Source organism: Grampus griseus (genome assembly GCF_964374135.1).
Source record: "Grampus griseus genome assembly, chromosome: 12".
Lineage (NCBI taxonomy): Eukaryota > Metazoa > Chordata > Mammalia > Artiodactyla > Delphinidae > Grampus > Grampus griseus.
Window position 1 is genome coordinate 15,954,084 of NC_139006.1, and position 14,959 is coordinate 15,969,042.

The following is a 14,959-nucleotide window of genomic DNA, read 5'->3' on the forward strand; positions in this document are numbered from 1 at the left end:
TCACCTGGTGAGCATAGTAGACCCTCACAAACTGATCTATAAGCCAGTCAATTAATTTACAATGAGAAATAACTGTCATAAGGTCTAGCACTCTTCAAGTCTGTCTTTATGACCAGTGTGTTCTCTTACTACGGGCAGACCAATAAGGGAAGGCAAATAATCAGAAAAGGCTTTGTAAGAATGAGACGATCCCACTTCTGTATTTAAAAAAAAAGACAAACTCTGTGAGTGTGTGTGTGTCTCCCCAGAAAAAGATCAGGAAGAATACATCAAGCCATAGGTCACCTCACCTCTGAGGGGTGAGACTGAGGCAGGGTAATGAAAGGGAACTTTTGCTTTTTATTTTATATACCTCCGTGTTGTTTGAATTTCAATAACAAAATTTGACAATTTACAAAAATAGTTCCTTGGTAAGCATGCAATTAGATCAGGAAGAGTTTGAACTCATTTAAGAGAACTATACTAACTGGCCCTGGCTACACACCCCCAGACCCCTGAATCTATTTCCTTATCCGTGATAGCCCGACCAAAAAGATGGGAACACCTCAAGGTTGTGAGCTCAGGCTCCATCTCTTAGGCACAGCTTAGATGGACACTATTCAGCTTCTGCATATGTGGACATTTTTTCTACACTTCCAAAGTTGACCAGCCTGCATCTTGACCACATCATTTCTTTAAAAATGGGAATACACTGTCACATTGCAGTTCCATCTTATAGGCCCAGGAGCTATTCCTCCTCATTAAGAAGATTATGCATATCCATACTTGGCTTCATTATACACTAATCTTAAAGTAACTCCAGAAGGCAATCTTATTTCTCCATTTCAAGATCTTGAGGAAAGCCACAATGTAACACTCAATTGCTGACAACCAGAGGGTGTAAGTAATCCTTTTGTATTTTGGACTGACCAAACAAACCATTTCTGGACTACTGGCACATTTAAACCAGGAAGACAACTGCACACAAATCAGAGATAGCAGAAAACTCTGTTCCTTCTAGCTCTCCTTTCTCTCTCATACTCCAGCTAAACTAAGGGAGGTCTTAGCATTCTTTTTTCCTATTCGCTTACATTTCAACTCCATCCCTTCTAAGTCAGTAACACTCAAGTCTGTGTCACTGCCTTTCCCTCTCAGCCACATTCTGATTCCACACCACACATCCATCTACCACCTTAAACAATATCTAAAACCTAAGAAACCTCCCTTCACCCAAAACCAGCCTCATTCCTGATTTCCCTCTGTCAATGGTGTCACCAGATATGCCACCCACTGTCGCCTTATATCTAGTCAGTCACCAAAAATTGTAGAAATTTGTCTTCAAAAATATTGAGCCTATTCATTCATCTCTACTTCTCTGCTCCTAGAGCAGCTTCTCAGCTTCTAGATTATTGTAAAAGTATTAGGTTGGCAAGTCTGCAAGTCTGACTAACCATCCCTAAACACCTTCCCTGTCGCAAATCTCTTCTCAAAAATCTACAATAGCCTCTCAATTATGTCCTACTAAGACTTAAACCCCTCTGTCTACTTTCAAAGCCAGGTCTGCCACACCCATTTTACCAACTTCCCATCAATGAAGTCAGGCTTCATTACATGTAAAGGGGTTAAACATGTAAAGGGGTTAAAAAATGCCACACAATAGTTAATAATTGTGATGGTTTTTGCCTTCTCTTTGGGAACCCTTCCCTAATTACAGCCCTTCAAAGATGTTCTCTTTTTCTGAATTTCCATAGCACTCACAGAAAATTTAGCATGCAAAAGCTCTGATGTCTGAAAATGTTCCCTCTTTGTTTTGTGTTTATTGGTCTTTCCAACCAGTCTTGTTTAAACTACTTGGGCAAAAGAACGGTGTCTGATACTGCTCTGGGCCCCCAACCCCATAGCACAAATATGAAGGATAGTCCTTGGAGTGTTCCCTTAGTGTATTTACCAGGCCTTGATCTGGTCTTTTACGGAAATAATCTCTTTATTTCCAATCCTGATCTTTGGAAGACCAGAGATATTTCTCTGGGAAAGACTGTGTGCTCTGCATTGTTTTGCCTTTAACCCCTCATTGAGTCAAGCCTCAGCATTCCTTCCCAACACAGCCTTTTCGGCCAACAAAATAAGCATCATTCAAAACCTTATCCATCATCAGTTGAGCAGAGGGTAGCACATTATCCAGGGCCTCAGTTGAGTTGAGCCAGGGGTGATCCAACACTCCCTCGATGGTAAGTCTTTCCTCTGGTTTGACCTTCAAGAGCCTGTGGAGAAAAGGCCAACAGGGCTGCCATGCAGTTGCTTCCAGAGGCCGGGAAGTTCCTGGGTCTGGCTCTAACCAGCTCCAGCTTCTGACTTTCCACCAACTCTTACAAGCCTAGGCTTTCTATTTGCAGGACAGAGGTGGGGCTCTCGTCCCTAACCGTTAGTTGTGAGGGCACTCTGTCCTTAGGCAGTTCTTTCTATACTAAATAAATTGAGATAAGAATGGTAAGAAAAGGCTTAGTCCAGTGATACCTCAGACTGAGTTCTAGGTTCAGTAAAGTAATCTTACATATGGCTTACAGTTCCTGAGACACTGAATCCCCAGACTAATGTTTCTAGGACAGTGGGCTATAATTTCCAAAAGGGACTCAAAGTGCTCTTTTGGCTAACAGTGACTGTAAAATTAGTCGAGGGGTCATACGGTTCTGAAAATCCAGGCTGCTATTTGTGATAAAACTCTTGTCACCATTTGGCAGGACATGAACCCTTTATTTCAAAGACATTCAAAAGCTAAAAATCTAGGGCTTCCCTGGTGGCACAGTGGTTGAGAGTCCGCCTGCCAATGCAGGGGACACGGGTTCGTGCCCAGGTCCGGGAAGATCCCACATGCCGCGGAGCGGCTGCGTCTGTGAGCCATGGCCGCTGAGCCTGCGCGTCCGGAGCCTATTGCTCCGCAACGGGAGAGGCCACAACAGTGACAGGCCTGCGTACCACCAAAAAAAAAAAAAAAAACACACAAAACAACAACAAAAAGCTAAAAATCTAATCTCTGAGAAGGGGATGGCATTTCCTTCTAAGCCTAATGTATTGTTCTGTACCATCGGCTTTTTGACCATAGTTCTTTACATCTTGTACATTTATCCTAATGCAATTCCTAGCTCACCCCAGCATATTCCCTGGGCCTCTTACAGCACCTTCTTCCAAATACATAGCCTCCCATTCCAAACATCAGAGTCAGGACAACATGCCTACTTGCTCTTTCATGTTCTCTGTAACCTTTTGGATCATTGTGAACAAACAGCTTCAGATTCTAAAGAAAGGATTGTTTAGAAAAGAATCTCAATGCTGAAAGAAGATAATCAATGTTGCTCTAGGGAGAGGAAATATATTCTACAGAACTGCAAAGAACCAATTAGAGGATACTGATATTTTGGTTAAGTAACTGAGAATACAGCAGGGAAAGAGCATAGGAAGACAAATGATGATTTAAACATTGCCTCCACCCTCCTAAAAAACTTTCACCTGTATATTTTAGAAACTAGTCCCTTTTTGAATACATAAACACCTAACCAACAGAACAAGCTCACTTCTGAAAGAGAGTAATCTCCATACAGAAACAGCTGTACTGTTAGGAGAGAGTTCCCAGGTACTGCCCTTTTAATGCTTATCTTTATCGCATTACAGATGAAGAAACTGAAACCAAAAGAGGAAAAGTTACTCAGTGAAGAACAAGCAGTAGGATACCAGAACAGCGTCCAAGTTCCAGTCCGCTAAGCCTCTGACACAGGTGGGTAGAAAAAGCAAAGACACCTCATATTTAGGTCTGACTTCTTTCTTAGTGCTCTAGCTAATTTCTCCAAAGGATTCTGAATGTCAAGTCTCCATCATCCATTCACTACCCCTAATTCTTCTAAATCTTTCCATCTTAATATACACCAGAGCAACCAACTAGCAGTAGGAAGGGCAGGAGGTGGGGTCCAGGCCCTGCACAACCAATCACACACTCCCACAGCAGCTAAGGAATGAAAAGCCAAAAGCATCATGGTCATTTTAGCACCCCAGTTCAGTTCCTGGAATCATGTCTGTCCCAAATGACCAACCTCGGTGCAGGAAGGGTACACCAGGGGGGTTACCATTTAAGGTCCTAAATTAATGCTCACAGATACAATGGCTACCAAGGGACCTGGATTCAACCCTAAGGACAAATTCTAGGAGTGCAACAGGAGGGAGCAAAGCTCCAATTTCACCAAGGTGTGGACACTGAGAACTCTCATCTCAGGCTCCAGGGAAAATTTTCTGTGATGCTAAAATGAGAAGGAGCATGCCTGGGAAACAAATGACTTTCCTTTACCCAACATTCCTTTGTGTTCCACCACTTTTAAGGCCTCCCTGGCCTCCCCCCGCAGTGGCCTGGGGACTCACTTCCTCACAACATCTTTGGCCATCTCTGAGATCTGGCTCCACTCTTCCTCTGGGAACTCAAAACTGCCTGTCATGATCTTTCTCCGCATATCCTTTGGGATAGTCCGGCTGTGGTGTCTGGAGTAAAAAGGAGGGTATCCGCACAACATCACGTAGATAATCACCCCTAGGGACCACAAGTCACAGCTCTGAAAGCAAAAAGAACATGGTCACTCACAGCAGAGGCACAGCTCTAAAATAAAGTCCCTAGGACTGACCCAGAAACAGCCCCTGATATACACAGGCTGATATCTCCGAGAATCACTTCACAGAGACTGTAAAAGCTTCAGGAAGTCTTAAGAGAATTAACCATTCTCTCCTTATTTGTTACGTGCTACCAACACTACACATGTGCACACCATATATACAAGGCCAGTCTGGGGTAAAACAGTCACTTATTCTCACTGCTTAGGCCCAAGCTGCTACCTGATTATTGGGTACAGATGTAGGATACTTTGTCCCCAGCCAGAAAAGTGGTAGATATAAGCCAGCTGGTTGTGAAACATTTACTCTGTCCACCTGGGCAGGGCTGAGGGTGCAGGAACAAAGTAGCTAGGACACAGGTGGGCTAACTCTAAAACAGCACAAGTCATTTTATAAAGGCCCAAAGCAGTCTGACAAAGATTAGGGATAGGCACTGCAGGGAAAAACAGGAGGCTAAAAGCAATCCTTTGGCCATGAAGGACTCACTGTGCCCATTTGCAAGACCATTCTTGGGGAAGATATTCTGAACGAAACAAAACTGCCACCAACTACCATGTCTGTAGATATTAAGGTGATTTCATGGCCTGTAGTCACAGCATGCTTATTAATAAAGGACTCCTATTTTAATTAAACGTAGCTCTACCTGCCTCGGAAACTGGGTCCTCAGAGGCTTCAACACAGAGGCTTGTCCTCCTGAATTGCAGGACAAAAGCAGTGTCCACCTGAGAAAGGCAGCCCAGGGAACCTGCCACTGTGGCCACACGCTCCTCACACCACAGCTGTGCGCTGCTCTGAGTGAAGCCTGGAAAATGAGGTGTCTCAGGTACTCTCAGCCATGTCTTGGCATCATACTAGTAGACATTTATAGATGACATGACCCATGCTGTAGAACATACTTATAAAATTATAGAGGTGGAGAGAAATCTTAAAAAATAGTTCACATGAGGAAACTGATACTACAGAGATCTTGTCATCTCTAAGGTCATCTGTCAAGAGTGAAACTAAGTGCACCAACCAACATCATACAGCTGAATGGTGGTGGAGTCACAGCAAGTCACCTGGCCTACTGCCTCTTTTTCTTTTTAATTAACGTTGATGTATTTAACTTTTGAAATTTTAACTACATCTTTTTACATTATTTTTATTTAAAAAATTATTTGTAAATGTAGCAGTCAGTGTTCACTTAGTTGCCAATATAAAGATTATAACTAGACCAACATATATACACATTCAAAAGTAATATGAACTTATTTCAATATACTACTCATCTGTGGAGTGTAAATTTTATGAATGCCATGCTAATTCACAAACACCACTAGATTCACAAAATGGAACAGGAAGAGGAGAAAAAAATAGTACTGGGAAATAATGTATCACACAAGAATCCATTGTATTCATGACGAGAAGACCGTATCAAGTAAATTAATATCTCTGTTAGCTAAGTGCTTCTACCACTCAATTCCTGTCTGCATTGGGAAGCAGGAAGCAGTTTCTGACTGACTATAATCAGCACAGCCCTCACTTCCAACCTTCACTATATAAGGGCACAGCTGCCTACAGTTTTGCAAGTAGATCAAGATGATGTGGAGCAGTTCTTACTTGGGGACTGAACAGTGTTAATCATGAAAGTAGTTGTTTAGCGTTCTGGTCATGCTGTGCCAGTGCCAGTGCCAATGCAAGTGGAGGGTCCTGAGTGCCACAGAAGCCTGTGTGTTCTTCAATATGTATGCCTGCATGTGTGCACGCACATGCATTAGGAATATGTGGGGCCCTCTAAAGGTGTGGGACCGGGAAGAGCTGGCCTGCCTTTCTACCATCCTCAGCTCCCTCTCTACCATCTATATCACCTGGAGTCCCCAAGCAGCATCATTTTTTTCTGATCTACTCAGTGACTCCAGGACCTCTAGGACCTGTTTCAAGAGGCCCTAAACCTCTCATACTTTAGAACAGAGAAGCTTGATGTGTAGGCTACTGATTAAGAACTGTGAAGTACCAGGTAACATTTGGGAGCACTTGCTATGTGTACCAGACACTGTTCTAAGTTGGGTATTTTATGGGGTTAGAAAGAATGGCACCATAAATGGACAAATAATATTCTCTGAAATGGCCTCCACCTCAAAAAAGCAAGACAAACATATCTTTAAATGTGATCAGTGGACTGTACAGCTAGCCAAATAAATAACCTCCAGGTGACCATAGCCTTTGGTTCCTGCTGCAAAACCTAAACTGGTATGAATCTTATTTCATCAGACAAATACTTGAATTCCACTCTTCTGCATATGTGGCTGCTTTCAGCCTCTTGGGCAGCAATATTAAGGGATAAGAATGGAATTTGCCACCTTCCCAGAGGGCCACAAACACCTCATAGGAGAAGAGGGGCTACACCCAAGGGGTAAAGATTAGTATCTCCTCTCCTACCTTGTTATAAGTGTAGGGTGTTGGCGAGGTAGGTATGATGCCAGATTTCTCCTTCTGATGCCTTCTCTGTGCCTCCAGTACCTGTCAGAGTTACACCAAAGGGGACAGTTTACTGAAAATCACACCAGCGACCTGCAGCTTGAGACAGACTGCTGGAAGGCTGAAGAGGGTAGTCACTGGCAGTCAACAATCAACAACTGAAAAAACTCTACATAAATACTTTCAAAAACTTTTTTCTTTCTTGGAATCAGCAATTTATTATCAGTGTTTGCCGAGGTCAAGGACATGAAGATTAAGTCCCTGAAGGAGAATTTATCTCTTCTTCCTCTCGATCTGAGGTTACTTTTCCCTAGGGGAGTCCCTTATGCCTTTGAAAGCAGTGAAAGCAGAATGGTGCTGGCCAGCAGTTCAGGTTCGAGGTATTTGTTGCCATGAGGGACTGTAATAGTCACATGGGTCTGGGTGTTAAGTGCTCCAAGGAGGTAACCACTGCCATCCACAGGGCCATCCTCCTGGCCAACCACTCCGCTGTCATGGGTAATGGGACTCCTGGAAACACAAGATTGGCAAACCCCATACAGTTCCTTGAAGGTGACAGGATACTGCAGCTCTCTGCTGGTATGCTTCATCCTTGCACCCAGATCCACTGCTAGTGTCTTGGTCTTCGTGGCCACAAAGCTGCTGCTGACAGCAGGCACTGAAAACTGTTACCCCTTGGTCAGCGGCTGCACAGGCTCGTTGGGCAACTTTACCAAGGCCACCTTCGATGCCACCTCTAAGACCTACAGCTATCTTACACCTGACCTCTCGAAGGGGACTGTGCTCACCAAGGCTCCCTATAAGCAATTCATTGACCATCTTGTGTTGCACAAGGCTTGTGTTTTCACACAAGAATAATAAAGTGAATTAATTAAAACTGAAAAAGAAAATACCACTTATGAGAGCATAAAAATTTAAGAATTGGGCTTCCCTGGTGGCGCAGTGGTTGAGAGTCCGCCTGCCGATGCAGGGGACAGGGGTTTGTGCCCCGGTCTGGGAAGATCCCACATGCCGCAGAGCGGCTGGGCCTGTGAGCCATGGCCACTGAGCCTGCGCGTCCAGAGCCTGTGCTCCGCAACGGGAGAGGCCACAACAGTGAGAGGCCCGCGTACCGCAAAAAAAAAAAAAAAAAATTAAGAATAAATCTAAAAAGACATGTGAAAGACCTGTACATGAAAACTATACAAATATTGCTGAGCAAAACCAAAGACAAAAATACAGCTGGCTTATGGGTCAGAGGGCTCAATATTGTTATGATGTCAGTGATCCCATACTGAACTATACGTTTAAAACAACCCTAGTCAAAATCCCAGCATGCTTTTTTGTAGAAGTAAACAGCCAATTCTAAAGTTCATATGGAAATGCAAAGAAATTTGAATAGCCAAAACAACTATGAAAAAGAAGAACAAAGTTGGAGGGCTAAAACTACCTTATCTCAAAAATTATTAAAAAGTGTCAATAATCAAAACAGTATGGTATTAGTGTAAAGACAGACAAAGAGATCAATGGAACAGAGTGGAAAATCCAAAAATAAACCCACACATATACATTCGACTGATTTTTGACAAAGGCGCAGAAGCAATGCAGTAGAGAAAAGATAGTTTTTCAACAAATGGTACCGGAACAACTAGATATCCAAATGCTAAAAAATGAACTTGGATCCATACCTCACACATTATACAAAAATTAACTCAAAATGGATCACAGACCCAAATGTAAAGCCTAAAATTATAAAACTTGTAGCATAAAATCTTTGTGGTCTTGAGTTAAGACAGATTTCTTGGATAGAAAACCAAAAGCAGAGTCCATAAAATTTTTTTTTAAAATTAACAAATTGGCCTTCACACCAAAATTAAAATCTTTTGCTCTTCAGAAGATGTTGTTACCACCTCACACCAGTCAGAATGGCCATCCTCAAAAAGTCTACAAATAGGGACTTCCCTGGTGGCACCGTGGTTAAGACTGCACGCTCCCAATGCAGGGGGCCCAGGTTTGATCTCTGCTCAGGGAACTAGATCCCATTTGCATGCCGCAACGAAGAGTTCATATGCCACAACTAAGGAGCCCACCTGCTGCAACTAAAAAGCCCAAGTGCTGCAACTAAGGAGCCTGCAAGCTGCAACTAAGGAGCTGGTGAGCTACAACTAAGGATCCCACCTGCTGCAACTAAGACCCAGCACAACCAAATAAATAAATATTTTTTAAAAATCTACAAATAATAAATGCTGGAGAGGGTGTGGAGCAAAGGGAACCCTCCTACACTGTTGGTGGGAAAGTAAATTGGTGCAGCCACTATGGAAAATAGTATGTAGGCTCCTTAAAAAACTACAAATAGAGTTACCATATGATCCAGTGATCCCACTCCTGGGCGTATATCCAGAAAAGATGAAAACACTAATTTGAAAAGATATATGCCACCCAATGTTCACAGTAGCACTATTTACAATAGGCAAGACATGGAAACAACTTAAATGTCCATCGATAGAGGAATGGATAAAGACGATGTGATAGACACACACACACACACACACACACACACACACACACACACACACACACACTGGAATATTACTCAGCCATAAAAAAGAATGAAGTAATGCCATTTGCAGCAACATGGATGGACCTAGAGATTATCATACTAAGTGAAGTCAGACAGAGAAAGACAAATATCATGTGATATCACTTATATGTGGAATCTAAAAAAGTGATACAAATGAACTCATTCACAAAAGAGAAACAGACTCACAGACTTAGAAAACTAACTTATGGTTATCAAAGAGGAAAGTGGGGGAGAGATAAATTGGGAATTTGGGATTAACAGATACCCACTACTATATATAAAATAGATAAACAACAAGGACCTATTGTATAGCACAGGGAACTATATTCAATGTCTTGAAATAACCTATAATGGAAAAGAATCTGAAAAAGTATATATACGTGTGTGTGTGCATGTGTGTAACTGAATCACTTTGCTGTACACCTGAAACACCGTAAATCAACTATGCTTCAATTTTTAAAAAAAGAAAAAAAAAAGACACTGTTAAGAGAATGAAAGATAAGCCACAGACTGGAAGAAAATCTTTCCAAAGCATATATCTGATAAATGACTTATATCCAAAATATATTTAAAAAACTGTAAAATTCAGCAATAAGAAAATAAACAATCCAATTTAAAATATGGGGAAAAGATCTGATCCGATACGTCACCAAAGAAAATATACAGACAGCAAAGAAGCACCATGGATGCTCAACATCATTAGTTATTAGGGAAATGCAAATTGAAACCACAATGAAATACTGCTACACAGTCACTAAAATGGCTAAAAAGACTGTCCAGGGGACTTCCCTGGTGGCACAGTGGTTAAGGCTCCATGCTCCCAATGCAGGGGGCCCGGGTTTGATTCCTGGTTAGGGAACTAGATCCCACATGAATGCTGCAACTAAGGAGCCCATGTGCTGCAACTAAAGAGCCAGCAAGCTGCAACTAAGGAGCCCTCGAGCCACAACTAAGGAGCCTGCCTGCCTCAACTAAGGAACCCACGTGTCACAACTAAGAAGCTGGCGAGCCTCAACTAAGGAGCCCGTGAGCCACAACTAAGAACCCTACCTGCTGCAACTAAGACCCAGCGCAACCAAATAAATATTAAAAAAAATTAAAATACATAAATAAATAAAAAATAAAAAGACTGTCCATACCAAATGCTAGTAGGAATGTGGAGGACCTGAAACTTTCATACACTGCTGATGGGAATGTAAAATTGAACACCACTTTGGAAAACAACTTGGCAGTTTCTAAGTAAGTTAAATACATCTACCACATGATCTAGCCATTCCACTCTAGGTATTTACCAAAGAGAAAAGGAAATAAATGTCCATCCAAAAACCTGTGCAAAAATGTTTGTAACACGTTTATTTTTAACAGCCAAAAACTGAAAACAACCCAGATGTCCATCAATAGATGAGTGGATAAACGAACCATGGTATATCCACATAGTGGAATACTTCCCAGCAGTAAAAACGAAAGAACTATTGATACATGCAATAACATGGATAAATCTTAAATGTAATTTTGCTGAGTGAAAGAAACCCCCCCCAAAAGAAAATACCATACGATGTGCTACTTTATATATAAATCTACAGAAAATGCAAACTAATCTATAATGACAGAAAGCAGATCAACTGCTGCCTGGCAATGAAGGGAAAAATAGAGAGGCAGGGAAGGATTTCAAGGGGCACAGTACAATTTTGGGGGGTGACAAATATGTTCACTACCTTGACTGTGGTGATGGTTTAATGAGTGTGTGTATATGTCAAAACTTATAAGTTGTGCAAGTTAAATATGTATAGTTTATCATGTATCAATTACATCTCAATAAAAAAATTTTTTTAAAGAAGGCTTATATAAAACAAATCTCGGAAAGAATAAGCACCAGCTATATATATATGTATATGTCCATCAATAGATGAGTGGATAAACGAACCATGGTAAGAACCAAGAAAACAGGACCTGACCAAGACTGAGGCTGGTTCAGAAAAGAGATACCTCTCCACCCATCGTTGCCATCACCCTCCATCAGGCTAGCAAGCACCAAGTAATAAGTAACAGCAGTCCACTGTTAGTGGCAGAAAAAGACTGTGAAGCAAAAGCCCCTCTGAGGCAGAGGCACACAGCCAATGCCAAAGATAAAGATGGAGAAGAAACACAAAAAAACACACAAACCTGTGGCACCCCAAACCCCACCCTAAGCACAAGGTAACAAGAGAGGAATCTCAAGCCAGTGACACAGTAAAAATAACAATAGCAACAACAGAGCTCACACTAAGCTCAACTCCTAAGTAGACTGACTCAATTCCCTACTCCCATACTAAAGGACTAACTGCAGAAGCAGCAAGCCAACTTCTAGACTTCCACCTCCATCTCTACAGATCCTACAAAGATTTAAAAGGTTAATAAGGGATTATCATAATTTTATGCCAATAAATTAAAAAACAGTCAAATTTCTTAAAGACACAAATTACTAAAACTGGCTCAAGAAGAAATATAAAAATTCAATAGACCTATACCTATTTTTAAATTGATTACATCATTAAAAATCCACAATGAAAACTCCAAAATACCAATCTTACACAAACTGTTTCAGAAAATAAAGGAGGAAGACACATTTCCCAACTAATAGTATGATGTCAGCATTATTACCCTGATACCTTGAAACAAGGCAAAGACATTATGAGAAAGGATTATGGACCAATATCCCTTTTGTTAAAAAACACAAAATCCTTAACAAAATATTAGCAAAACAAATCAATCATCATGACTGAGTTTTATCTTAGGAATGTAAGATTGGTATAATGCCTGAAAATCAATTAATTCATCATATTAACAAAATGAAGAAAAAATATATCATCAGTTCAATAGATGCAGAAAAAGCATTGGGTAAAATTTAACACATTCCCTTTCAGTAAACTAGGAACAGAAGGAAACTTCCTCAACCTGATAAAGGACATCTACAAAAAACATAACAGTTAATATCATACTTAATGGTGAAAGACTGAACATTTTTTCTGTAAGGTCAGGAACAAGGCAAGGATGTCTGCTCTCATCACTTATATTCAACTGGTAGTTCTAGCCAACACAATAAGGGAAGGAAAAGAAATAAAAGGCAAACATACTGGAAAGAACAAAGTAAAACTATCTTTATTCACAGATGACATGACTCTGTATGTAGAAAATCTTAATAAATCTATTAAAAAAATCTACTAGAATTAATAAGCGATTTAGGCAAGATCCCAGGATTCAAGGGATCAAAAATCATTTATTTCTCTACAAACTATAAACAAACAATTGGAAAATGAAATTTTTAAAAATATCATTTCCAATAATTTCCATAAACATAAAATATAGGAAAAAATTTAAGAAAATAGGTATAAAACCTATACACTAAGAAATATAAATGTTTCTGAGAAAAATGAAAGACCTAAATAAATGGAAAGATATACTGTTTGGGCTTCCCTGGTGGCACAGTGGTTGAGAGTCCGCCTGCCGATGCAGGGGACACGGGTTCGTGCCCCGGTCTGAGAGGATCCCACATGCCGCGGAGCGGCTGGGCCCATGAGACATGGCCGCTGAGCCTGCACGTCCGGAGCCTGTGCTCCGCAACGGGAGAGGCCACAACAGTGAGAGGCCCACATACAGAAAAAAATATATATATATATACCACGTTCATTAAATAGAAGACTTTATATTGTTAAGATGTCAATTCTCTCCAAATTCATCTATAGATTAAATACAATTCAAATCAAATCCCAGGAGGCTTTTCTGTCATAGAGAATTGAATTCTAAAATTTACAGAGAAATGCAAAGGATCCAGAATAGTGAAAACAATTTTGAAAAAGAATACATTTGAAGGACTTATTACACTATCTGAGGTCAAGACTTAATATAGGTCAAGACTTAATATAAAGCTACAGTGATCCAGATGATATATAGACGTATGTATCAAATAAACAGAATAGAGCCTAGAATAGACCAACACATATATGGTCAATTGATTTTCGACAAAACTGCAAAATAATTCAATTCGACAAAACTGTAAGGTAATTCAATGAGGCAAGGATAGTCTTTTCAACAAGTGATATGGAAACAACGACATCCATAAGGGAAAAAAAGAAGCTTGACCCTTTACACACACACACACACACACACACACACACACACACACACACACACACACACACACACACACACACACCTCAAATGGATCACAGTCTAAAATGTAAAAGCTAAAACTATAACCTTTAATAAGAAAACATGAGAAAATCTTCATCTCCATGGATATGGAAAGACTTCTTAGGAACAAACAGCACTAACCATTGAAAAAAAGAATTGGTGAATTGGACTTGATCAATATTTAAAACTTCTACTATTCAAAAGATCATTAAGGAAACTGATGGGGACTTCCCTGGCGGTCCAGTGGCTAAGACTCTGTGCTTCCAATGCAGGGGGCATGGGTTCGACCCCTGATCAGGGAACTAAGATCCCACATGCCATGTGGCATGGCCAAAAAAAAAAAAAAGAAAACTGAAATGCAAGCCACAGACTGAGAGAAATATTCATAATACATATGTTGTAGGCAGGATAATGGCCTCCCAAAGAAGTCCTGTCCTAATCCCTGGAATCTATGAATATGTTACCTTACATAGCAAAAGGGACTTCTAAGATTTGATTAAATTAAGGATCTTGAGATGGGGGATTATCCTGGATTACCCAGGATAATCTGACCAATTATCCTCAGTCAGAGTCAGAGACACTGGAAGATGCTACCTACATTGCTGTCTTTGAAAATGGAGGAAGAGGCCACAAATCAGGGCTTCCCTGGTGGCGCAGTGGTTGAGAGTCCGCCTGCCAATGCAGGGGACACGGGTTCATGCCCCGGTCTGGGGGAATGCCACGTGCTGCGGAGCAGCTGGGCCCGTGAGCCATGACCGCTGAGCCTGCGCGTCCGGAGCCTGTGCTCCGCAATGGGAGAGGCCACAGCAGTGAGAGGCCTGCGTACCGCAAAAAAAAAAAAAAAAAAAAAAGAGGCCACAAGCCAAAGAATGCAGGTAGCCTCAGAAGCTGAAAAGGCAAGGGAATGGATTCTCCCCTAGAGCCTCCAAAAGGAACACAGTCCTGCTGACATCCTGAACCATTTCAGACTTCTGACCTCCAAAACTGTAAGGTAATAAATGTGTGCTGTTTTAAGTTACTAAGTTTGTGGCAATTTGTTACAGCAGCAGTAAAATATTAATACATATATATGACAAAGAACTTGTATCCAGAATATAATTTAAAAAATTCTTATATCTCATTTATTAAACAACACAAAAAGGGCAA

At 41.0% G+C, this 14,959-nt stretch overlaps 1 protein-coding gene across 4 annotated transcripts in view; it reads right to left on the reverse strand.

The window, feature by feature from the left end:
• Window positions 1-14,959, reverse strand: part of MAPKAPK5 (MAPK activated protein kinase 5) — a 39,540-nt gene that overhangs the window by 7,222 nt on the left and 17,359 nt on the right. For all 4 annotated transcript variants that reach the window (XM_082667600.1, XM_082667599.1, XM_082667598.1 and 1 more), the window contains 3 exons: window positions 7,045-7,125; window positions 4,384-4,571; window positions 2,120-2,240 (listed from right to left, as the gene is read on the reverse strand). In XM_082667600.1, coding sequence (XP_082523726.1) covers window positions 2,120-2,240; window positions 4,384-4,571; window positions 7,045-7,125 — 390 coding nt within the window. The remainder of the gene's footprint in view (window positions 1-2,119; window positions 2,241-4,383; window positions 4,572-7,044; window positions 7,126-14,959) is intronic.